This window comes from Gallus gallus, chromosome 3 (genome assembly GCF_016699485.2).
Source record: "Gallus gallus isolate bGalGal1 chromosome 3, bGalGal1.mat.broiler.GRCg7b, whole genome shotgun sequence".
NCBI classification, from domain to species: domain Eukaryota; kingdom Metazoa; phylum Chordata; class Aves; order Galliformes; family Phasianidae; genus Gallus; species Gallus gallus.
The window spans coordinates 20,063,000-20,085,919 of record NC_052534.1 but is presented as its reverse complement, the minus strand read 5'-3'; the positions used below and the strand labels follow the sequence as shown (position 1 = coordinate 20,085,919).

At 36.7% G+C, this 22,920-nt stretch overlaps 1 protein-coding gene across 11 annotated transcripts in view; it reads right to left on the bottom strand.

Moving 5' to 3' along the window:
- Positions 1–22,920, bottom strand: part of USH2A (usherin) — a 370,614-nt gene that overhangs the window by 333,776 nt on the left and 13,918 nt on the right. For all 11 annotated transcript variants that reach the window (XR_005858133.2, XR_005858135.2, XR_005858134.2 and 8 more), the window contains exons 4-5: positions 3,581–3,716; positions 2,509–2,572 (exon numbers count right to left, since the gene is read on the bottom strand). Coding sequence is in view for 8 of the 11 variants with exons in the window: in XM_015283893.4 (XP_015139379.2) it covers positions 2,509–2,572; positions 3,581–3,716 (200 nt within the window). In the remaining 3 variants the exon portion in view is untranslated. The remainder of the gene's footprint in view (positions 1–2,508; positions 2,573–3,580; positions 3,717–22,920) is intronic.

Genomic DNA, 22,920 nt, shown 5'->3' with positions numbered 1-22,920 from the left:
TGTGCCTCTAGGCTCATAGATTAAATAAAATTCAACTTAGATTACTCTAGAAGCCCTAAGGCCTGTTTTCATCTCATATAAATGGGGCAATCAGCTAGGAATCAGGCCACCTAGGGTCCCTACTTAATCAATAGCAAGCAGCAGGCATCTTCCGAAGGCATCTATGAAAAAGTGCTTGAGTTGCTTTCATTGTTCAACCTTCATAATGTGGAGCTCCACAAATAAATGGAGCCAAGAGAAAAAAACTTCTCAGGACATCTTCTCAGGTAGGACTAATTCAGCTCTAGGTGAAAGGAGAAAAACCCTACCAATATTTAATTATGGTACCACATCTGGCTCTAGTCACTGATTTGGACTGTTCTTAAGCATGCCAGAGCAGTGGCTTTTTATGAGGCATAACCATAGATGAGTTGAATGCCTGTCCCCAAACCCTCCAAAAAGACAGCATGAGAAGTATGATGCTGCACCCTAGAAAATGTAGATAAAAATATTTTCCCTTTTAGCCAGCTGTAATGTATATCCACTGATTTGGCTGCCCCACTCTGAGATCGCCCTATTAGATTCCTACAGCCTATGTCAAAGCAGTTGAATCTTTGTTGTTCTCAGCGACATTACCAATCCAAATAGATAGGTGGAAAAGGTAAGCAAAGTAATGGACAAATGACATGGGCAGACTACATAAACCTTTATTTGTTCATCTCTGGTGTAAAAGGATTGGGGGTCCAGAAGCTATGGATTTTTTAAATTTAAAGAATTACTTATCCCATCTCCCTGATTTCATCAATAACAGCCTCTACAGATCCTACAGAACAGAGTAACAGGACCTTTCCAATAGCCATATACCTAAAATAATTCATATGCAAGAAAGACTTTTATTCACAGTTTATCCCAAGTAAACATTCTGACCTGAGTTAGTTGCAGGAATAAAACTGCATTGACAAAGTTATGAATCATTAGTTCGCAACACTTTGTAAAATACCTTATCTTTCAATTTTTAAACTATATTCTTTTCAGTAACTTCAGTTGTAGTTCAGAGTATCGTAGTTCAAGCATTGTTCCAAAAGAATATACAACCAACATGATATTCATGCAGCATGGAATTCAGATTCATATTAATACTTTAAATTCACAGGAGAACAGTTCATTGTAATGTCCTGCAGATATCAGTGCTCCTAGGAAACTGCTCTACATCTTATCGGAAGATTATCATTAAGTAGCCTTAAGGTCTGCAGTCACAAGCGTTGCTGTGCTTAGCCTACCCAGTAGCACCACACAGACAAATAAGAGCTGACTTTTTCTGGCCAGTTTGAATTGACTAGATTAATCCAGCAAGAGCTGGATAGCAAAGGTAACATCTCTTTGTAACACACTAGGAAGGGAGGCTGGAGGGCAACACAAATTGCAGTGGCAACTGTAATTTGGCCTAGGGGATGGAGGATGTCAAAGCAATTGGCTCAGGGCTACACGGGCTGAGGTAGAAAAGTCACTGGTGGCTTATGAAAACTGTCTAATATAGAAAGAAATGAAGAATTAAGACAATAACCTCTTGGGCGTAGAGGCTTGAGGGTGAGTGTCAAGAATACAGTACACGAATGTCTGATGCCATGGGGAAGCTGAAGCTAGAGGAAAGGAATCACTAAGCACAGTAGCCAAACTGGCAGTGTCAAAATCAGCATGTTGACCAGCTACAATGTCTGTCCTCTTCCTCCGGATCACTGATTCACTGTTTTTGGACTGGTCTCAACAGGACTGGCCCTCCGTCCTCTCCTCCCTTCCCCTGAGACCAAGGCATTATTCCATAAGTGCTTCTGAGAAGGTAGGAGTAAAGACTGTGCCTGACAAACAGCCGCAGATGCACACTGAAATCCATGACAGGGAGGTTAGCTTACCAGTAAGCCTTTCTGTAGGGGCTAAACATTCAGAAACAACTGTTCACAGTGCTGCATATCTGGGAACAGTAGCAGACTTTACTCTCTGGAAGGAAGGAGGCCATAGAAGCAGCACCCCATCTGCAGAAATTTACGGAGGAAATTGCCTGTAGCTTACAGGAAGCTCTAGGGAGGCTTGGGAAGTCTCATTTAACAGGCCTAAGCTTACCAGCACACACTATGTGAGAATTATGACAAGTTGATAACACCTAGATAGCTTCTAAGCATTGTAACCTAGAAACTGGATCTACTCTCTGCTAGAATACTTGCTAAATCAGGTTATAATTGGAACAACACTAGTAAGGAAAGCATACCCTTTTATACTTTTGAGTTTCACTACATATACTTAAGCAACAATTAAAAAGCATAATACATTATACTGTTTAATTTATTTTAACGCAAGACTTAAGATCAAAATCATGTTTGAGTTGATGGCCAGTAAACTGTATCATAAGCAATCACTTAAAGACATGTAAAAAGCACAATACTTTGAGAAACAAGTAAATTATCTATTCTTTTTCATCACGACACTCCTATTTTTTTTATTTTTTTTATTTTTAACAAAAAAAATGTTCTTTACCTGTTTGTAAGTGCCACCGGGTAAAATCGAAAGTCTTGCATCCTTCCAACAAATTGTTCTAAACCTAAGAAAATATACTATAAATAAGTAATCAAATCCTGTTGAGCAGAAGGCAGCTTTTCACTGCTTGAGAGCACCTTTAATCCAGCACACAGAGATCTCTCTTGCACAATTACCCCCCTGAATGAAACCATCTTGGATCTGGACAAAACTATAGAGGGCAGTAACTTAATATTTTTTTTTATTATTTTTTAATAAAAGAAGAATGATTTATAATAACTTTCTAAGAACATTTTGTACCTATCTCTTTTCTGATTAGAGAGGTGGCACAAGGATCGGCTCATTAGACAGAAGTAATGAGCCAGTCCATGTGCCACCTCTAATTAGAGAAGAGATACAGTAGGTACAACTGTACCTATCAATTTATACAATAAAGATAAAAAAGCAGTTTAAAATACTCCTTTCTTTTATACATTTATTGGTTATTTTGTATTCAGGATCAAAATCACAAACAGAAGCATTAAAGAAACAGGACAATGACTTTCTTACCCAAAAGCACAATAAAGCCAAGTGATATAGTAATATTTACGAGTTAGCTTCAAATTCTGCACATTCCTGAAAAGCAATAGTCAGTGTTTTTACATTTGCAGAGCCAAGAATTTGAGGAGAGCAAGAAAACATCCTGAAGCTGTTCTACAACGATCATGTCATGCTGTAGCACACATGGAATTCCAGATGTTGATGATAGTACTAATATCAGGCATCTCTGTAGGCTGAACAGTTCTCATTCTGCTAGTAGTTTACACAAGTATTGATGGAACTGAAGAACATGAGGAGTCAAAAAATCTTCATCTCTGCTTCTGTCTCTGAACAGGCATGCAATCTAGGGGCTAGGATAATCGTATTCTGAAATAGCTTCATCTATTTACTCAGAAAAAAACACAATAGTAAATTAATAGAAAGCTTTACTTCAGGATCCATATGTTGGGCAAAGCACAAAAGCCTTTATCTGCATGTAGTAATATCTTATTTTGAATATTTGACAGTATTCTACTAAACTAGAAAGATTTACCTGTGAAGCTCTGTCCAATTTTCAGTGTCCCATCAGCATTAGTATCTGCAACTGTTCCCACCAGAATCCTTGAATCAAAAGGTGTGCTGTCATCTTCCCAGCCATTCAAGAAGAAACTAATTCTGCTGTGATGCACCTATGAAATCAATGAAAATTGGAAAGTGTGTGCTTCATTACGGAACCCTTTTGATTTCACTGCATGTTGCAGGTATCACTGATTAATCATAAACATTACTTTGACCTACTTGGCATTGTGCCTTTATTTTTGCTGCCTACTGAAAGAGGTTACCTCTTTTCTGTTCATTCATTAGCAATCCAGTTAATAAGTTCATTATTCAGATGCACAGACTATAAAAATTCTACAGTGGTTAAATCAAAAAAGAATCTACAGTACACTGATCTGGTAGGGAGGAGGGAAGAGAGAGAAAAGAGAAGGGTCTGTTTCACAAGGTACAAGACTGGTTACAGCTCCTTCACCACTTCAGGCCATAGACACATGCTATAGCTGTCAGAGCTCTTCTTATACACATCAGCTCATCCAGGCCTCAAGGGACCATCTACTACACTCAGGATAACCAAACACAGCACATCTCAGCCAGGCCTTGAACACCCCTCCAAAATGTCTCCCTGGCCCCAGCATGTTTCTTATTACAAGGGCTGAAGGGAATGGTATAGAAACTGGTTACATCTGCTTTACACCCAGTGGGTAATTCCGTTACATCAGTGGAACCCTTGGCTAGGAATGAGTGCTCAGTCGGCACTCCAGGGTACTGTTTTCTGCAAGCACTCCCTGCCCTGCCAATTCATTTTAAATTTGAGCAAATGTTCATAGAAATAGTTTATGGCATTCTCCCAGCTCCACAAAGTCAAACGATGCTGAGCTTTTACAAAGTTTTTTTTTAATTTTTTTTATTTTTTCCCCCTATTAAAAATCCATATTTGAGTTATATAAAATTGGGAATAGTTTAATAACATGGAAGTGCCTTTCAGTCTGGCATTTTACAGAATAATTTAACTGAAAAAAAAAATACAGGGATAAGATGAAAATAAGTCATAATGGGTGCAGTTATCTATCTGTTAAAGATGTGAAATACTGAAGCTAACTTATTCAGAACTTCTGAACTTTATTGAATAACTCACTTAAATTCAGTCTCATTTCAGAAAGCAATTTTTTTGCAAAAATGAAATTACAAGATTTCAACAATATTTAGCTTGTGTGAAGCTTATTTCACACAGCAGCTTGGTAAGCCTTCGAATTTTCAAGCATTGTTTTGTTTTGTTGTTGCCGACACAGAGAACTTCAGTTCCATTTTGCAGACATGCATGCCTAGTGAATCATGTCCACAGCAGCCAAATAAACCTAGAGTCCTTCAGCCTGCTGTGATACCCACTTTAAACAAAAAAAATATATACCTGGAATAATTGCTTCCGTAAGACCAGTACATGTATGAGAACAAAGAGAAGGTTTAAAAAACAGAATAACTTGTAGCAAAACGGGAAGTTGAAATCTGAATATCAGTTTTAAAACCATAATAAGAGCCCTCAAAATGCTATTCCAACAATAAAGCATTTCAAATTTCAGACCAAGATAAACAGACACAATTATCTATAAATCAGATGATCACCATCAGTGCCTCAGGCAACATGAGTGTATAAGTATTTTAAGATAGAAAATATGAAATGAGATAGGGCTTCCTGCTTGTTTTGTTTTCCTTTAGGTTTCACATCAAATTGTACAGATTATTTTTTTTCCTCCTTAAACCTCACTTTCAAACATATGCATGCATGCTGAACTTTATTGCTGTTTCCACATTCAGTCCATATTTCCCAAATCTAGACAGGAAAATTTATCGTCCTTCCACTGATGGAAATTTGAAGGCTATTATCATAATTACTAAGCGATGAGATTTGTTCTAAAAGTTACTGCATGTGAATTTAACCACTCAAAATACATCTCTCTCCATTTAAATAATTCTTCACGTTGACACATCAATGACCTGAATGCAACATTTTTTTTTTAATTTAATTTTAATTCAAAACCCTCTAAACATCTGATGTCCTATTTGCCAAATCCTACATATATGCGTATATAGTGGTTGCATTGCATTTTTTTTCTGCATCACATTTTTTACAGCCTGTTACTGTCATTTGGTGTTTGACTGTTATCATCATAAAAGATACAGGCTTTTCTACTTTGTTATTTGCAGCATTATCTCATGTTTTACAACATCTTTGCACAACATGCCCGCACATGAAATATAACTAGTGAAAAGTTCTCAGTGGTATTAATGCATAAAAAAGAATGTGGTTCCATCTCTACTGTCTTTACCCAGCCAAAAGCTGATGAACAGCCAATTTTCCTTTATCACATTAGCACAGCCATGAGGGAAACACATTTGTTCTAGTCAGCTACACTAAAGATACTATTACCAATCTAACATATACATGTTTTATATCAGCAGTATTCTCAGAGTATGAGGGAGCCAACAATATATTAACACTAGCATGACAGTTTATTTAAGAAAAGAAAATTGTCTCTGTAGAGGGACAGAAGTTAGAAATGTATGGTTAAAGCTCAGTGTCACTGGTCTAATAAAGGTAATAATTCTTAAGCTTTCTTTATAGCAGGTAACACTCCTGTGGCAGCTCTGTCATATCATTCAAATAAAAATGTTGTCTTTTACAAGTTTAAGAGTATCTTTATTTTTAGCCAGATATGAAGCATGTCTCTGATTCCCTGTTTTTGCTGTAAAACATTTGTAAGTGGAATTCAGATATGGGCTCACTCACTCCCAACAGATCACCATGAGATTACCACCTCAGCTACAGCCTCTGTAGGACCCCATTCTGCATCCCCCTGTAGTAAGCAGGGTGCTTGCCTTCACACAGCCCTATTAAAATTAGTGGGACTATTTACGGCTTAAGAGTGACAGAATTGGGCCCTAAACGATCAGGTATTTTTACTTGTTGAAAATAGGTGATTAACGACAATTTTAAATCTCCCTCTCCCCTCCCCCATCAACAATCTCTTTATATTAAATAGGATTTAGAATAGTTGGGTTTAATATAGCACATCCCCAAGGTAGCCCTAAGCACTTTACAATGCTGAATTGGATATCAGTAGTGCAGTGACTGTGTAAGGCAAAGGCAGCAGTCATTATGCATTTGGCAGTAGCTCAGTGTAATGATCCCCCTGCTGGTTATTAAAGGGGGTATGAATATCTGACATGGGAGGAAAATGTAGGAGGGAAGCCATGTGTGGGATAAAGAAAAAAAAATCCCAGTGGCTCTCCACTGTGGGAGGCGAGGAAAAAAGTTTGGTGTCAGTTTTGACTAAGCTAAATAAGAACAAAGATTGGCACCAAATCTGCTGTTTGATGTAGTTAAGATCTCCTGACCATCAGCACTGAATTGCATACAATATCACAGAAATAAAAGACTAATTTTACTAGTATCGAAGACAATGGGATTATTCCCCTATTGTCTTCATAAATAAAGTTGTATAGGAATTTGCCCTAAGAGAATGAGAAGAGATGGGTAGGAAAGTACAGCCTCCTGTTCGCTGTAGAGCACAATACCAGAAGTCTGGAAGTACAAATCTCTAATCCCAGCTCTGAAACCATCTCTCCTTCTTGTGCTTCCCCATCTGTCAAATACTTAGCAAATGACCTCATGGGAAGTTGGCAAGGATTAGTTACTAAGATAAACTCAGTCTGCACCTACATTAGCTTCTGCCAGTGCAGAGCTTAACACCAATTTCAAGCAATGGAAATTCCATATGATGGTGCTAAAATATACACAATCTTTCGTTTACTAGCATTATTGTCATGATCCAGAAGAACTTTCAAGAGGTGCTGGGCAAACAGGTCCTTCTTCACAAGTCAGTTGCCCTTTCAGCCAATTCAAACCACATCCTTCCAAATAATGCCAAATCCAACCACTGCCTACCTAGGGAAAATTACCCGGATGGAACACCACAGTGCAGAATGAAAAAAATCACTGAAGGACAAGCGACTGTTTATGAAACTAGATACAGACAGCAAAGGCGTTACAATCATTTTCTCATCTGAAAATCTACTCATGAAAGCAAAACAATGGAAGTTATTGTAAGTGTTGCCACTTTAGATCTGGCTGAGCAATCATGGAAAAAAAAATAGAGTATTTTCATGTAGTAACTAATTACAGAAACTTCCACTATATTACAGCAACCTATATGGCAAAAAAGCACTACAATCAAATCCAGAGCAGTTGTACAAGCAAAGACCATGGAATTAACAATGGCAAAAAGCAGAAGGGGAGCATATGGGAGAACAGTAAGGCCAAATGACACTGCTCCTGAATACTCTTTGACCCTCAAAGCACTGGCAGCTCTAAGATTTTTTTTCAGCCTAACATGGTTTCTATAAGCTTAGTAATTTCCCATGGATTTCTTTACATTAATTTAAGTTGCTGTTCCTTGAATGCAAAAACAGGTAGTTCCTAAAGGCACAGGCTGTAGGGATTGACTGAAAAATAAGGTGGTTGTTTCTTCTCTCTTTTTTTTTTCCTTATAAATAAAATCTAGTATTTCAGTAAAACCACTCAATATGCCCTGTCAAAAGAAACCTAACCTTCTTTATTAACATAAAGGCAGAATAAACTCGGGCTCTCGAGTAAATGAAACAGTTATATGGATTTCCCCCCCCCCCCCCCCCCCCCTTTTTTTTTCCTGAGCTACATTTATTACTTTTCAGTTCAATTCAGTTTATAACAATTCCAGAACCCCAATCTATACAGTTTGGGCTGTCAGGTAATAACATACACATTTATTACATAACAATATCCGTGTGTGATATCTGGACTAATTAAGCATCATACACTTTTTACTCACACAAGTCATCCTGTCATTGAAATGTCCTGCAATGTACATATAAAAGCAACTGAGACCATTTTAATCTCATCTATGTAGAATCAAATTGTGTCATTTCAGGTAAAATAAATGAAGTGAATTCATTCTGCGGACACTACAATCTTCTTGCATCTGTATGATTTTTCCATTAAAAAAGTCTTAATGCTATCTACATACGTTGTCCAAAATTATTTCTAATAAATAAGATAGAAAGTAGAGATGTGAAAAACAATCCTTTACGCACCATTGTTTAATAATGCAAACTACCCAAACAAAGCAGATTTCCAAATCACTAAACAGATATCAGGACTTCACTGCACTGATACACAAGCAACAGATAAATCAGTCTCTTCCCTAAATATTTTAGAATTTACAATTATCACTGTATGATTCAGAGAGATACTTGTTGCTTTAAAAAAAAAAAACAAGCACAATATTACCCATTATTTTTCTTATTCTAATATTTAATTGTATTTCAGCTAAATAAAAGGGAGTAATTTCAAGACAACTTTCATCCCCTTTACTAGTTAAATATACTTTTATTTTTAATCTTACTCATCATAACTTCTAATAACCACAAAGTACAATTTAACCTTAAAGCTTCTTCTCATCTACTATTCTAATAGTTAGATCATAGCATCTGGTAAGACAGATAAAGAAATCATATATATTCCTTACCACATTGGCAGGCCATAGAGGAGGAGTTCGACAATAGAAAGAACTCTGACACCAAAAATAAAAGAAGCAAAATATTTTCCAGTAATTCAAGCCAAACAACACCAACCATTGCCTATTTAGGTTTTCAGCCAATTAAGTGATGCCAAACACTTCAACTGTAACTTCAGTTCTTAAGGATATTTATATCAAAGAAAGTCTCAGATGGCAGTAGCAGGAATGATCAACACAGAACAAACAAGGACCAAACATTCGTCATTAGATAAATAGGAGAAAAAGGAATACATTCCAGTGTATGTAATGGACACTGCTATTTTCAAACATGATGAAAAAGTGCAGTTCAGGGAACTACAATATACACCAGACACCAAACAGTATACGCTGGTAAATATTACAGATTTGTAAACTAAAACTGGAGGAAAAAAAAGCCTCCTAATTTTTAAATTACAAATGCAAATTTTGTTAATTGCAAATGCAAACAAAACTCTAAAAATAAACACATGCTAAAATTAAGACCTTGCTTCTCTACTGAGAAAACAAAAAACTGAACAAAATAAATTACAGGAAAAACCAAGAAAATCTGCATTAGCTTATCCTTTAAATAAGCTCTATTTGCACATCAGTGAGTTTCTCAGAAATAGAAATTTATTATTATAAAGACAGTTACACAAAATTCCAAGAATTTTCAAGTGCTTTATGAACAGCAATTGAGTAGCTACACAATTTACCTGGTAAGGCATTTAAAACTGTTCCATTTATTTTCCAGAACAGCAAACAGGCAGAAACAGAAATGACCCCTCCCCTTAGTTGCTATAAAACCTTAAGCAGCTCCAAAGTCAATAGAGCTATACAGGATTTACAGAGATATAAATGAAAGCAGAAGTTAGCATAAATGATTTGCTTAATCATTCAGAAATAATGAGGAATCAGATTCTGACAGATCAGAAGAAGCTGTGACTCACATAGCTCAAAAATTACCACACAGCATTCAGTTACAATTGCTCACTGAATTCAGTATGGTCCTTACAAAAGTTGCTTCCTAAGCACAGCTTGCTATCTGATAAAACAGCCAAGACTCATAAAAAACTCAGAAAAAAATATTTTTTTTCTTCTAAACGTACTGCAGATCTGTTGCAAGAAGAACTTCTTCAATGAGCTCACTCAATAGAAACAGACAGTGTATTAACGCATTTTCTCCCAAGGTGAGAAAACAGATTAAGGTTATGACCAAAATGACAGGCCTGTGGCTTCCTTGAATACTTTAATAGAGTCAACAAATCAACAGTGGTCACTGATGACAACAGATGAAAGAAGACAATAGATGGAAGAAGGGGAATTAGTGATGCTGCTATAATAGTGTAATCAGAAACTTGAACATAAAAATCTTTTTCACCTTCAACCTGTCTAAATACACTCTTCTTGCCTGCTTATATAAAGATATACAGCATATTCTACCATTGGATGACATGTGTGTTCACATCTCTACTCTGAGATGCGAATCAGAAGCATAACAGTTAATAGAAGATGCATTAAGGGGATTTTGCATATCAGAGAGATGAGACGCATAGGTAGGTACTTCAATATTTTCTTGTATAATTGCAAGTCTTCCTGAAGCTGCAGTTACAAAGGCTGCAACACAGTTTTAACGTTTTAAGTGAATTTTCGTAAAAAGGAAAGGTCAGTGATACTGACTCAAGGAATACAAAGTGAACAAACAGATGTTTTGTGGAAAAACACTGTTTGAAACCATTAGCATGAGTCCAAATCCATCTTGTGCTGTGACTCAAGCAGAGGTAATGACAAAGAAAACCACTACACTTGCCTTTTACATATCATTAAAAATTGAACTACGTGCCCCTAAACTGGTACATCAGAAATGGCAGACCACTTTCTACCACAGTTTAACATTTTTCTTCACTGAATAAGTTGCAGGATGTAAGCATTTTGAGCACCCTTCTCAAAGGTGCCTTTCTCTCCTCCAAGTTCTGCCTCTCTGCTTTCTAGTTTTCCTTACTATAGTATTTATTGATTCTTTACATTATTCTGTTCATTTTTGTTCTCCTTTTTAGCTTATTACATTCATATTTAACTTTTTTTTTTTTTTTTTTTTTTTTTTTTTTTTTTAAACACACACACACAAAGACAAATAGGAACACTGTATCACAGGATCACAGAATGGCCTGGCTTGGAAAGGACCGCAATGATCATCCAGTTCAACCCCCCTGCTATGTGCAGGGTCACCAACTGCTAAGACCAGGCTGCCCAGAGACACATTCAGCCTGGCCTTGAATGCCTCCAGGGATGGGGCATCCACAGCCTCCTTGAGCAACCTGTTCCAGTGTGTCACCACTCTATGTAAAAAACTTCCTCCTAATACCTAATCCAAACCTCCACTGTCTCAGTTTAAGATCATTCCCCCTTGTCCTATCACTGTCCACCCTCGTAAACAGCCATGCCGCCTCCGGTTTATATGCTCCCTTCAAGTACTGGAAAACCGCAATGAGATCTCCCCAGAGTTCCTCTTCTCCAAGCTAAATCCCAGTTCCTTCAACCTTTCCTCATAGGAGAGGTGCTCCAGCCCTCTGATCATCTTAGTCGCCCACCTCTTGACCTGCCTTAAGAGCTCCACATCCCTCCTGTACTGGGGGCCCCAGAGGGCGAGGGAAGTGCCCCCCAGAATAAGTATTTTTCTCACAAGTATTATAAAAAAATAACAAAGTTCATCCTAAAACTCTATTCCTCCCAAGCCTTCAGATAAGCCCCCATTAGCCACCTTAAGACTGCTTTGGTAGATAAATAGATGCAATAGTTTCCACAGCTCAGGTTCTGCAGCTGTGTTAGGACTCCACTCCATGTTGCTCACAAGCATTAGTGTACAAGCTGCTTGTATAATCTGGTATTGCTTCTCTCCTTACAATATATGCCACATGCAATCTAAATCAAGTTTAAAACCTTAGCTGAATGGATAATTCAGTAATAAGTTCTATAAGCATTACTATACCTTTGAGGTGTAAGTACATTTTGGCAGTCATAACACATTTGCTAGGAATGTTTGGGCAGGTGTCTTATGTACACCAAAATCTATAGTACTCTTATCCCCTCCCCCATCCTCTTAGCGCCACATATGAAGAGTTCACTTTCAATCTTTTGCTCTTCAAATTTTAGTTTTCTATTTGGAATGAAAAGGGAGACAATAAGGGGTATTCTGCAGATCTAAAGTTTGGCAAAAAGATAATGAATTTATGGAGCAGGCATGAGAGCAAGGACACGTCACAAGGAGAAACTTGCCTCATTACTTGTTCTCAGACAGACAAAAAAAATATTCTAATAACCACGTTGATGGGAATGGGGGGGGGGAGGGAAGGGGTGTGACTGGTAACATTTGGAAATCTGGTTATCCTTTCCCTACCCTTACAGTCCAGATGTGATCAAGCTGAGGAGAGGAGTACTGCCTTAAATAGCTATTACAGTTCCTTAAAACCTTTACGCTCTTTGATTTTTGCCTTTCATATTCTAGCAAAGAAAAAGACACACACAGGTCTTATTTCACCCACTACCGCTAAATTAGATCACATTTCTAATTTTGTGTTTCGAATATTCAAATCTTATGCAAAAAAATTATGAAGATTGCAGCTATTAGAACTCTGCACCTCCAAGCAAGCCCAGACCATCCATCCCTCTGTATTTCAAGCCTTGGAAGTAACCTGTTTGCAGGCTTGAAGGAAAAGAACATATGATGATAGAGGGAAGTTTCATCTATGTTCTTTCCAAAGTGACATTTTTCACACATCTTTGGTTCTCAGGCTTAAAGAGCATTGTACAAGAAGAAAACAAAAACATCTTGAGCCATTCACTAACTTAAGTAACAGTGTGGTCAGGGAATTTAATATTACAAAGAGTGCTCACGAGTGCATTCCTTTATTTCTGACCAGTCATTTTTAAAAGGAAATTATGACAATATAATTTTAGATTGAGGTTCATTATCTAGATAAAAATACAAACTTAGTTCTGCCCTATCACCAGAGCTTTCCAAACGAGCCAAAATAAGTGATTACAACCATGATAATTTATGAAGTATTTTTTGTTTGTTCATATCAGAATTCAAGGATGTTGCACTCCAAACAGTCATTGAAAAAAGGATGTAAAAACTCCAAAATTTATCTTTCATCACTTGTTTAAGCTCTATAGAAAAATCACCTGCATCTTTTAAAAAACAGCTACTGAATTGGAAGTGGGCAGAAACAGCACACATGCAAGCCATTTGACATTAAAACATTGAATTTTCTTCAAAAGCAGAATGCTGCTTTAAGCTGACTAGAAGGTTGCACAGGAAAATGTTTTGAAATAATTCAGAATTCAGTCCTTCCTCGGTATACTGCAAATGAAGCTTCAAAATACCTAAGTTCATCACAAGTGGGAACAAGGGAATAAGTGAATTAAACTGTATATTATCCCAGAATATTTTAGGACTGTTACAAGAAAAGACCTGGAAAGAAGCTTTTCTTTACAAGATTTATAGAGGATGCATATATATCTGTATTTGACAATACCATGCACAATCTTGTTGCAGAAACAAGAGGATCTTAACTTGCACTGATATAACAGGGTTTAATAACACCTGTGTTGAATATATTTTCCTGCAGGCCAGCAAACTGTTAGAATACTCCCCCCAAAAAAAAACATTCCAGAAGGAATAACACCTTTTTATCTTTGGTTTTATCTTCTGCTTTTTTTTTTTTTTTTTCCCTGGTTCTACTCTTGTTAATAGACTACAACATATGCTTTTCTGGGAGTTCCAAATAAAAAAAAAATCCTCAAGTAGATGCCTTTTGAAATTAAAACTGCCTGAATGGTTAAAAAAAAAAAAAAAGAAACAGCACACCATTTTTAAAATACTGGAATTGACTCATCACAACATTCTGTCCAGAGATAACAAGTGGACTGACTAGTACTTCAGCTGAGAATTTATTTAAATGTAGACATACACATGCAGTATTAGGAAGGCAAAAACAGGATATGAAATAAACATAAGGCATCAACTCTAAGCTCACTGTCAAGAGTATACCAAGGCTTCTAACCACAGAGTTCAGCTGAAGGTAACTATCTGTCAAATGTAATCTGTGCAAGTGAATATACTTAAGCTGGCGCTATGAATCAACCAAAATTGCTTTGGTCTTATTGACATTCAATTGCAAGAAGTTGCAGCTCATCCAGTCCAATAGACAGTTTGACAACACCAAGAGTGCTCCAGTGACAGAAAGCTTTAAATATAGATGCAACTATCATCATAATACACAGGGAACTAAACTTTATGATCCCTCATACCATCTTCAAAAACTGGTCAGTCAGTCATCAGCTGGCTGCCATAAGACCACATGGTCATTGTCAGTGGCCACAGTCAATTTCTGCAGTTAACAAATCACTGTGACAAAAACACACACTCACAAACTGACAAAAAAAGTCCATTCATTCTTTCATCACTGTCCCATTAAATCTCTCTGAAACCCACTTCTTTCACCATTAACATCTTTGTTCAGTTTTAAAAAATAAAATTTGCCTTTTTTAAAAAAATAAAATGCTTGCTTTTGTTAAGGGCCAGACCTTCAGCTGCTATAAATTAACTACAGCTTAAGCTGTGGCATTTTACATCTCCTCAGTTTCAGACCTTTAATACAATCAATTTACTTGCTTCCTCACAGCTATCTTCCTGAAACAATATTTCTGATAACACATGTATATGGGAAGAGGATGTTGGAAAACAGAAAGTGTGCTAGGTCCCAAACTGCGCATCCAGTACACTTTGCCCAAGAGAAATGAATACCACGTGCAACTCTTGGTTGTTTGACCCTTCTTTCCTAGAGAAGTCCCTCTATTTCAGCGGTAGATGCTACAGCACAGCAGTGTTTTTTAAAGCAGCTTTTTTTGTACAGCCCCATTATCTACTTGATTTGTTACATGCACCTATTTGCCTACCCTTCCCAGACCCTCTTGCCTCACTCCTTCTGTCATCATACTGTGACTTTAATTCATCCCAGAGTTGCAAACAAAGGAAACTGTGAAAAAGGAAACGTCAATTACTTCAATTTTGAAACTGTGTTTAAGGGGATGCAAAATGCAAGTACTAGGATTGGGGAGAAGTAGAGACTCACACATGTTCTGAACACACAAGACAGTTGTGCTCATGCTCTGAGAAATTCGGTGTATAGAAAAACAGAGACCTGAAGAAGAAACCTCATCAGGGGACCACAGTGACTGAACTGTCATGAAACAGAAGGGCTGGAGAAGATAAAGGGACAGCAGAAGAAATGCTAAAGAAGAGCGAAGGGGAAGGAAAAAGACTAGGGTCGGGAGGGGCAAGTTGTCTCTTTGCCTTTCCTTCTTTTGCCTCAGGCCCATATCGGCCTTTCCTTTTCTTGACTTAACTGGGATGAATTTTAATTGTGGCCTTTCTATGTGTTTTATACACTATGTACTCTCTACTTGTGTGGAGTGGATTTCCCATTCATCACAGGATTGCAGGCAAAAGTCTCAGGAGCATTTTTGCTTCCCTTCAAAGTTAGCTTTGCTAAAATCAATAACTTTAGGGCTGCTTTCTCTATCTAGTATATACTCTCACCCCATGACCATTTCAAATGTCATAATTTTATGATCATTTTTGCTCCTTACCTCCACATACAGATTTATATTTGCAATCTTTCTACCATGATAGTGATTGCATCCTTATTGTATAGATTGTTTCTGTAACTGAATAAAAGGAGCAACCTTACAGTAAAAGTGGAAACATGCTCTCATTTGTAGTATTATCACAGTTAATTCTAACTGATCTCTAGTAACCTGTCCTCCTCAATACTGTATAATTTTTCTTCAAATTAAAGTCCTGGCTTTCTTGGCATCCATCTTACATCTTAATAAATATTTTTATTATTTCAGCATTTTTTTTCCGACCACTTGCAAGTCTAGCACAACAGTCAAGAATTACAGCTACATCAAATTACTGAACTTCTGGGGAAAAAGAAAGGGAGGGGGGGAAAGCTCTACTGCAGATTAAGTATCATCCCTCAGCAATATTGTTACATCTCTTCCAGCTTTATATTAACTTTCTCTTCACTACAACTCGGTATCTTGGCATTTTAAATCCCTCTTCATTTTCCTGGTTGTCTCTCTTATTCCAATAATATCTTTCTTATCCTTGAAAACATGTCACTCCAATTCAGCAGTCTTATTACATATGCTCCTAGCATTTGTATAAAAGATACTTAGCTTTTCTCTTTGCCCTCCTTTACTTTTCTTTTTCACTATCTTCTACAATGTTAATCCCTTCTCAACGGGAAATAGTTTTCCTTCAATCCAAGTCTTTCTTTTTGTTCATAGATCCACTAGTTCAGCTTGAACTCCCTGAAGAACAACATACATTAGAAAAAAAAAAAGAGGAAAAAGGGGAAGAAAATGATGGGACCCTGGACTGCTCCTGAATCAACTAACTTTCTGTTCAAGAATAAGCCATGTATTAATATAAACTTGACTCCAAACAGTGAAATCAGAAGGTAACTGGAAAGCAGAGTGGCCCAGTGGTTTACAGACTTCAGACAAACTATAGATATTTCATAAATAAAGCCTTGAAATTGGAAAAATGTAAGTAACAGCAAGCAGAAAGATACCAAATAAGAATCATGTATGTCATTTATTTTTTGGACAAGGGTAATTTTAGTACTGTTACAAACTGAGTGATACAACCCACAATGTCAATTATCTGATAAACAAGGCCAAAGACAAAGAAAGATCAATGTGAAAAGAGATTTTGCAATGGTCTGCATTTTAAAGAACTAGTTTTAAAATAAGTAAATATTGTTTCAAAACGTTGAATTGGAGATTACTGATCCTTCTGCCACAAAGTACACATTCCAATTATGGAATGGCAATCTTCATTTACTCTTTTATTGGTGAGTATATCACCAGTATCGTAGTACTAAATAATTTGAAAACAGTTAACTACAGATCTGCCCTTTCTATTGCAGGCAGCACTGTACTACTGAAAAATTTTCCTTATTTTGTGTGTCAACCCATTATTAGCTCTTGTTTCAATATATTAATGATGCCTTAAGATAGAATAAACATATTTTGCCAAAGGAGTGGGGGAACTTGAGAGGCCAAGATTTCAAATACAGACTTTGTAGAAAACTAAAGTAATTCACAAATAAGCTCTGTTCTAATTACTATTATAACTACCATTCTTACACAGAAAGGTGCAACAAGAGACTCTGGTATTGCAAATGAATTCCAAACAATAAAACATAATGAAAGGATCCTAGTCATCAGATCTGAAAATACACAGAGAAGAACTACTTTCTTGCTACACAATGTCTATTTTCCCCACGTCATCAAACAAATCCTATCCATGCTCCAAGGATCATTATAGTAATGTGAGAAGAGGCATATTAAGGATTTGACAAGCTTCTTTTTAGCAGCTAAAACAGTTACATAAAATAGACTGGCCAAAATTAATTGGAAAAAAAAAATGTAGACTGTACATTTTAGATCCTCTCATAACAGTGCACAGTTTTTCTGTGCCCCCTCCATTAAAAATACAGCACAGGCTCTGAATTTTCCTGAACTACTTGTAATCATGTAAATTAGAGATGAGATGTAGATGTCAAATGAAATGTCCCTTCTGAATAGTCTCTGTGCTGCAATAGTGAAAGAATAAGCAGAGACCTGCACAAATGAAGAGAACTGTTTCTAATGTGTAATTATTAACCTTGTATTGCACTATCAGCTGTACGTAAAATTCTGGTCTTTTTAGTTGCCTTCACATGGAGAATTTTGCACCACCTTGAGCTGTTCCATACTCACACTCGTAAGCCATTCCCAAACGTGATGCAAGAATGAACTGGTTTTACAGCACGTGAACAGCTATGCTAGGATGGATGGTTGAAATCCTTCTCTTTGCCTTTGTAAGTACATACATAAGAAAATAAGTATTATCTCCCTCTGAATGCCTCATCGCAGAAGTACTATGTATCCAGTTATAGGAAACACAATTTTCACATATAAAAGTCCTATTTTCTCCCTTACGGATTAGATTTGCCTTCATTACCTAGTATCTACAAAGTTGTCTGATTCCATTTGTATTTCTCCCAGCAAACTTACTTCAATCCCATACCTTTTATGTCCTACTATCTTCCTTTCACTGTACTGTAACTCTCCAACACTTTTTGATAACAATTTACCCTTAGTTTTGTGGGGTTTTTTTGTTTGGTTGGTTGGTTGGTGGTTTTTTTTTTTTGGGGGGGGGGGGGGGGGGGGGTAAGTTAGCTGCTTTTCTCCTGGGTTACTAAGCATTTCATGAAAGCTTTGCAGTAGAGCTCCAAACTAGTAGACTGAGTTGAACAAAGACCAAACTGGACTTCAGAGGACTATATTTTGGTAGTCTATCCTTGGAAAAAGCTAAAGGAAGAAGTCTGTGCAGCAGCTCCCTCAACCCTATTTTACTGCAGATGAGCCAGAAGAGAACCAGGGAAGGCTCCTCAGAAATTTCCCAGAGGTTTCTTGTGTACCTTAGTATACAGGCCTTGAGTTTTAGCACAGAAGGGTCACGAAGATTACTGATCAAAAGCAAAGATGAAGATGTCAATAAGCACAATTTAAGGAGAAGGAGAAAAGTCCTTCAAATATAATAAAGCACTCTTGAAATTCCAGCAAAAGAGCAGCAATTCAGTTTACTGAGTTGTTATATGCTATGAGCGTTCAAAAAGCAGCAAAAATAGGAAAACCTGTGATTTTCAATTAGTGGAAGAGACTAAAGAACAATGCAGAAACTCAAATTACAGACAGTATGTGACCAAGTCTTGGAGCAATTTTTCTCACAATCCAGTGAGTCAAGTCAATACATGACTAGTTGTTTGAAGAAAAAAAAAAAAAGGTTAAATACTATACATTGGAAAAAGCAACATGGCTTTTCTGAAAGGAAATCAGGCTCTAACTCTGAGTTCTTTGAAGAAGTTAAGACATATGTGGATAAGAAAGAACTAACCAGTATAATATACTGTTTTTTCCAGCATGGTTTCTGGAAATTGGGCAGAGATATAATGGCCACACTTCACACAGTTAGAAGTTTAGGTAACTCCAACCACTTCTGTTATTTAACATTATGCATAACCTTGAAAACAGTGGTTAGTGAGGTGAAAAAGGTTGTAGTTAATACATCCATGCAGTTGAAGTCAAAGCTTACTTCAAAGTTATCACGGGATCTCAAAATAGTTGAGGAATAAGCAGTAAAGCAGCAGACTAAATGTATCAATAACCACAAAGTAAAAGATGTGAAATTACATGAACATTAATTTCTGAGCTGCTAGTGCTCAGAAAAAAAGGAAGCTTATATTACTGCAGAGAGTAATACACTAATGAGCAAAATGCTGAGTGGCAGCTGAAGAGGAAAAAGAATGAAGAACAAATCCACACAGCTCTGTTGTTATTCCATTAACTTTGCACTACATATTTCTGCAGTGACACAAGGGGAGTTCTGACCCTTGCATCTCCAAAAACTGTGGAACTGTAGCAGTACAAACTGTAGTAGAAAAAGTTTAAGAAAAGATCAGTGAGGATGACCAAACAGCAGAATGACTTCAGTATAAGTACAAATCAAGCTAGTACTCCAGTTTGAAACCAACTATAACAATCAACCTGTGATTGAGTTCTCAAATAGCATACAATGATTAATGGGAAACAAAACCAACTGAAGAAGTTAAAAAAAAAATTAACAATCAGTCTGCTTGCAACAAATAAGAGCTTCATAAACCATAGGTACATACGAGTAACTCATTGTCAAAGGGTTACAAAGACACCAAAAATATAAGGTATAAAAAAAAATCAGACTGCTAAATTAAACGTAGGTCAGTCAGGGACTACTCAACACAAACTCACTTCAGTAATTTCAAAGATACTGGTTGTCAGAAAAGAGGTCAGAGATGTACCTGAGAAAAAGCTCTTTCTAGGCTCCTACTCTTTTGGAAGGATAGAATATCTAAACACTGTCAAACCAATGCAGCTGTGCTTACACAATGCAAATATTGCAGTATTAAGCTAAGGTTCTGGAATGAGATGGACAGGGGTCTTTCATCATCACCCATGCCAGCAATTATCACTGCCAGCAAAGCTGGACTTATACATGCAGAGACTTACAAGATTGTTTCTGCAGACTGTGACTTCATGTATGGATTTTGCATTTTACAAGACCTAACACATGTAATTCATCACCTTCCATTTGCTGCATACAAGAAATATGCATGAAAGTGTTTGCACAAATGATGGAAGTTGCATAAAGAAAATGTCAAAGTTTCATTTTTCATCTCTTGATCAGACTTCTGACTTACTTTCTCACCTTTAAGATAGAGAAATCCAAACTAGATATAGAAATTTCATTATTATTTTAATAAACCAGAAAAAGCAGAAGCTGCTCTATTTGGCAATATTCAATTGTTTTTAAAACAAGAAAGTTTCAAGTTTCTTGCAAAGAAATATCTACTTAGTAACTATCACAAATAACGAAGAATTGACAATGGTTCAGTGCCTATGGTCCATCTCAACCTGTAAAGAACAAACCAGTTGTCAGTTCCCTACTCCTCCACTGTACATACTGAGAACTACCTGCTGGAGGATCTTCAGGCTTCGTGAAGAACAATCTGTACTAAGTGATCATATTCCAGGGTAAAACATCAAGCTTAGTCTCCTCACAAAAGCATCAAATACAAACACATCAGCAGTGCCCTTCTTTGCATACTACAAGACTCCAGTTATTAACAGAAGGCAGACCTTCATAAACTCCTCATGCGCACAAAATTACTAATGTGGATGCACCCTGTGTTATCTCCATCTTTTATACCAAGTCACATCAAGTAGACATTGCTAACTCCAGACTCTCAAAGTTGGCTTTCCATACAACCAAGTATGGAAAATACAACCAAGTGCACACACAAATGTACAATCAGAAGAGTAGTCATTAGACTGAAGTAGTATATAAAGTTGGGAACCCACTTGAACACACTTATATGCTTATAGGAGATTAACTCAGAATTGAGGGTTCCTATGTCAAATGGTATTTTTTGTTTGCTTCTCTGAGTACTTTGGTTTTCTAGTAACGTGGAAACAATTATGAGTCAAATGATCATTGTTTAATTTATAGAATGCTGTGAACATAGATCTACTCCTCTCAGTTTTTAACTCTAGCTACACAACTTCTACTATTTTTAATATTGAATTGAACACTTGAACATACTTAACTCTGTTCTTCACCATTCAACACATTCCCCTCTAAGCAGCTGACAAATTATTTCCTTTTGGATTCACATTCTGCCACCAAAATTTCTTTTGCAGAAAATGCAAAAAATATATTAAAGACTGTAGGATGGCTAAAAAACTTAGACTAAAGAACGCAAATCATTCCTAATACAGTGCTTCTTATTAAAGTAACAATTTAATTGCCTGCCACTTTTTGTATAAAGAAACAAAGAAATTGAAACTTGATGGATTTTAAATTTTATATCTCTAACTCTCCAAAAAAAAAAAAAAAAAAAAAAATCAGGCAAAGCTTCCACAAATTAGGCAAAACCCCAGGACTGATCATATAAAGATCCCATTCCGACTCCATTCCTACCATATATAATATACAATCTGTGCAGGCTTCAGTCAGTTTTATTTTTGCAACTGAAAAACATTTGCAAATTCTAGATGAGCAGTCAGACAGCAATGATAAAACATCTATTTTTGCCTTTCTCCAAAAGTGAAATCCAGGCATTGATGAAGCTCCCTGTCCTGTGTTCACAAGCAGACTTTAGACTGTAATTCTAAACCTCCAGATGCGTAGGAACTTCATGGAATTTATATTCAGGCAAGAAAGGATGCACATGTTTTAAGAGATAAATTGAGAGAAAAAGGATCCCAAATGGATCTGGGAAATGTCTGCTTCCTAAGGAGGTGAAGTTATGACATCTCTCAAATCAACAAAAACAGTGTATATCCTAGTAACTGTGGCCCAGGAGAAGAAGCAACCACCACAGTAGGACTCTTCTGGAGGCAGCACAAGTTGTTTGTACAAGAGATCCCAAAGGCTGCAAGTTCAGCAGCAGAATCTTAATAAGCTGCAATCACAGCAGATTAAGTGACAAACCAATCTCCAAGAGAGCCATGCTTATTGTTTCAACAAACAGACAACCAAATACATTACAGAGACTGTAATAGTTTTATTTCTCGTCTGTTGGGAGCATGGTACCAAATATAATTTGAAATATTTTCAGCACATAACTGCAACTAGTAGATCAAAAGCCCTAATATGCAGAGTTGATTCAAACTCTCACCTCCCTTTCTGGGAGCGACAAACTATTCCAAATGGATACTAAGTAGGAAAACAAAGTGATTTGTTAAGTTAAAATGCCTCCCAGCTTTCCTACATTCTTACTAAATTCAAGGAATGTACCATTAAAAACACCTTATATTTAGTAATATATACACTAAGCATGTATAGAGAAAATGTTTTCCTGCTTTTAAGTCTCAGGTTATCTGCTTTCAATACAATTTTTAAAAAGTATTCAAGAACTTGTGTAGAAAATAAAAGTATTTCACAAATTGGAAAGGACAAGTTTTCTCTCGATAGTCAAACAGTTATGATGTAAAGCGGTCTCATTAAATTGTAAGTACTTTAACCTTTTCTTGAAAGAACTGGAAGATTTAAAGATTTATAAAGAAATTTTGCCTAAACTAGGAAATGACTCATATTTGACATGTA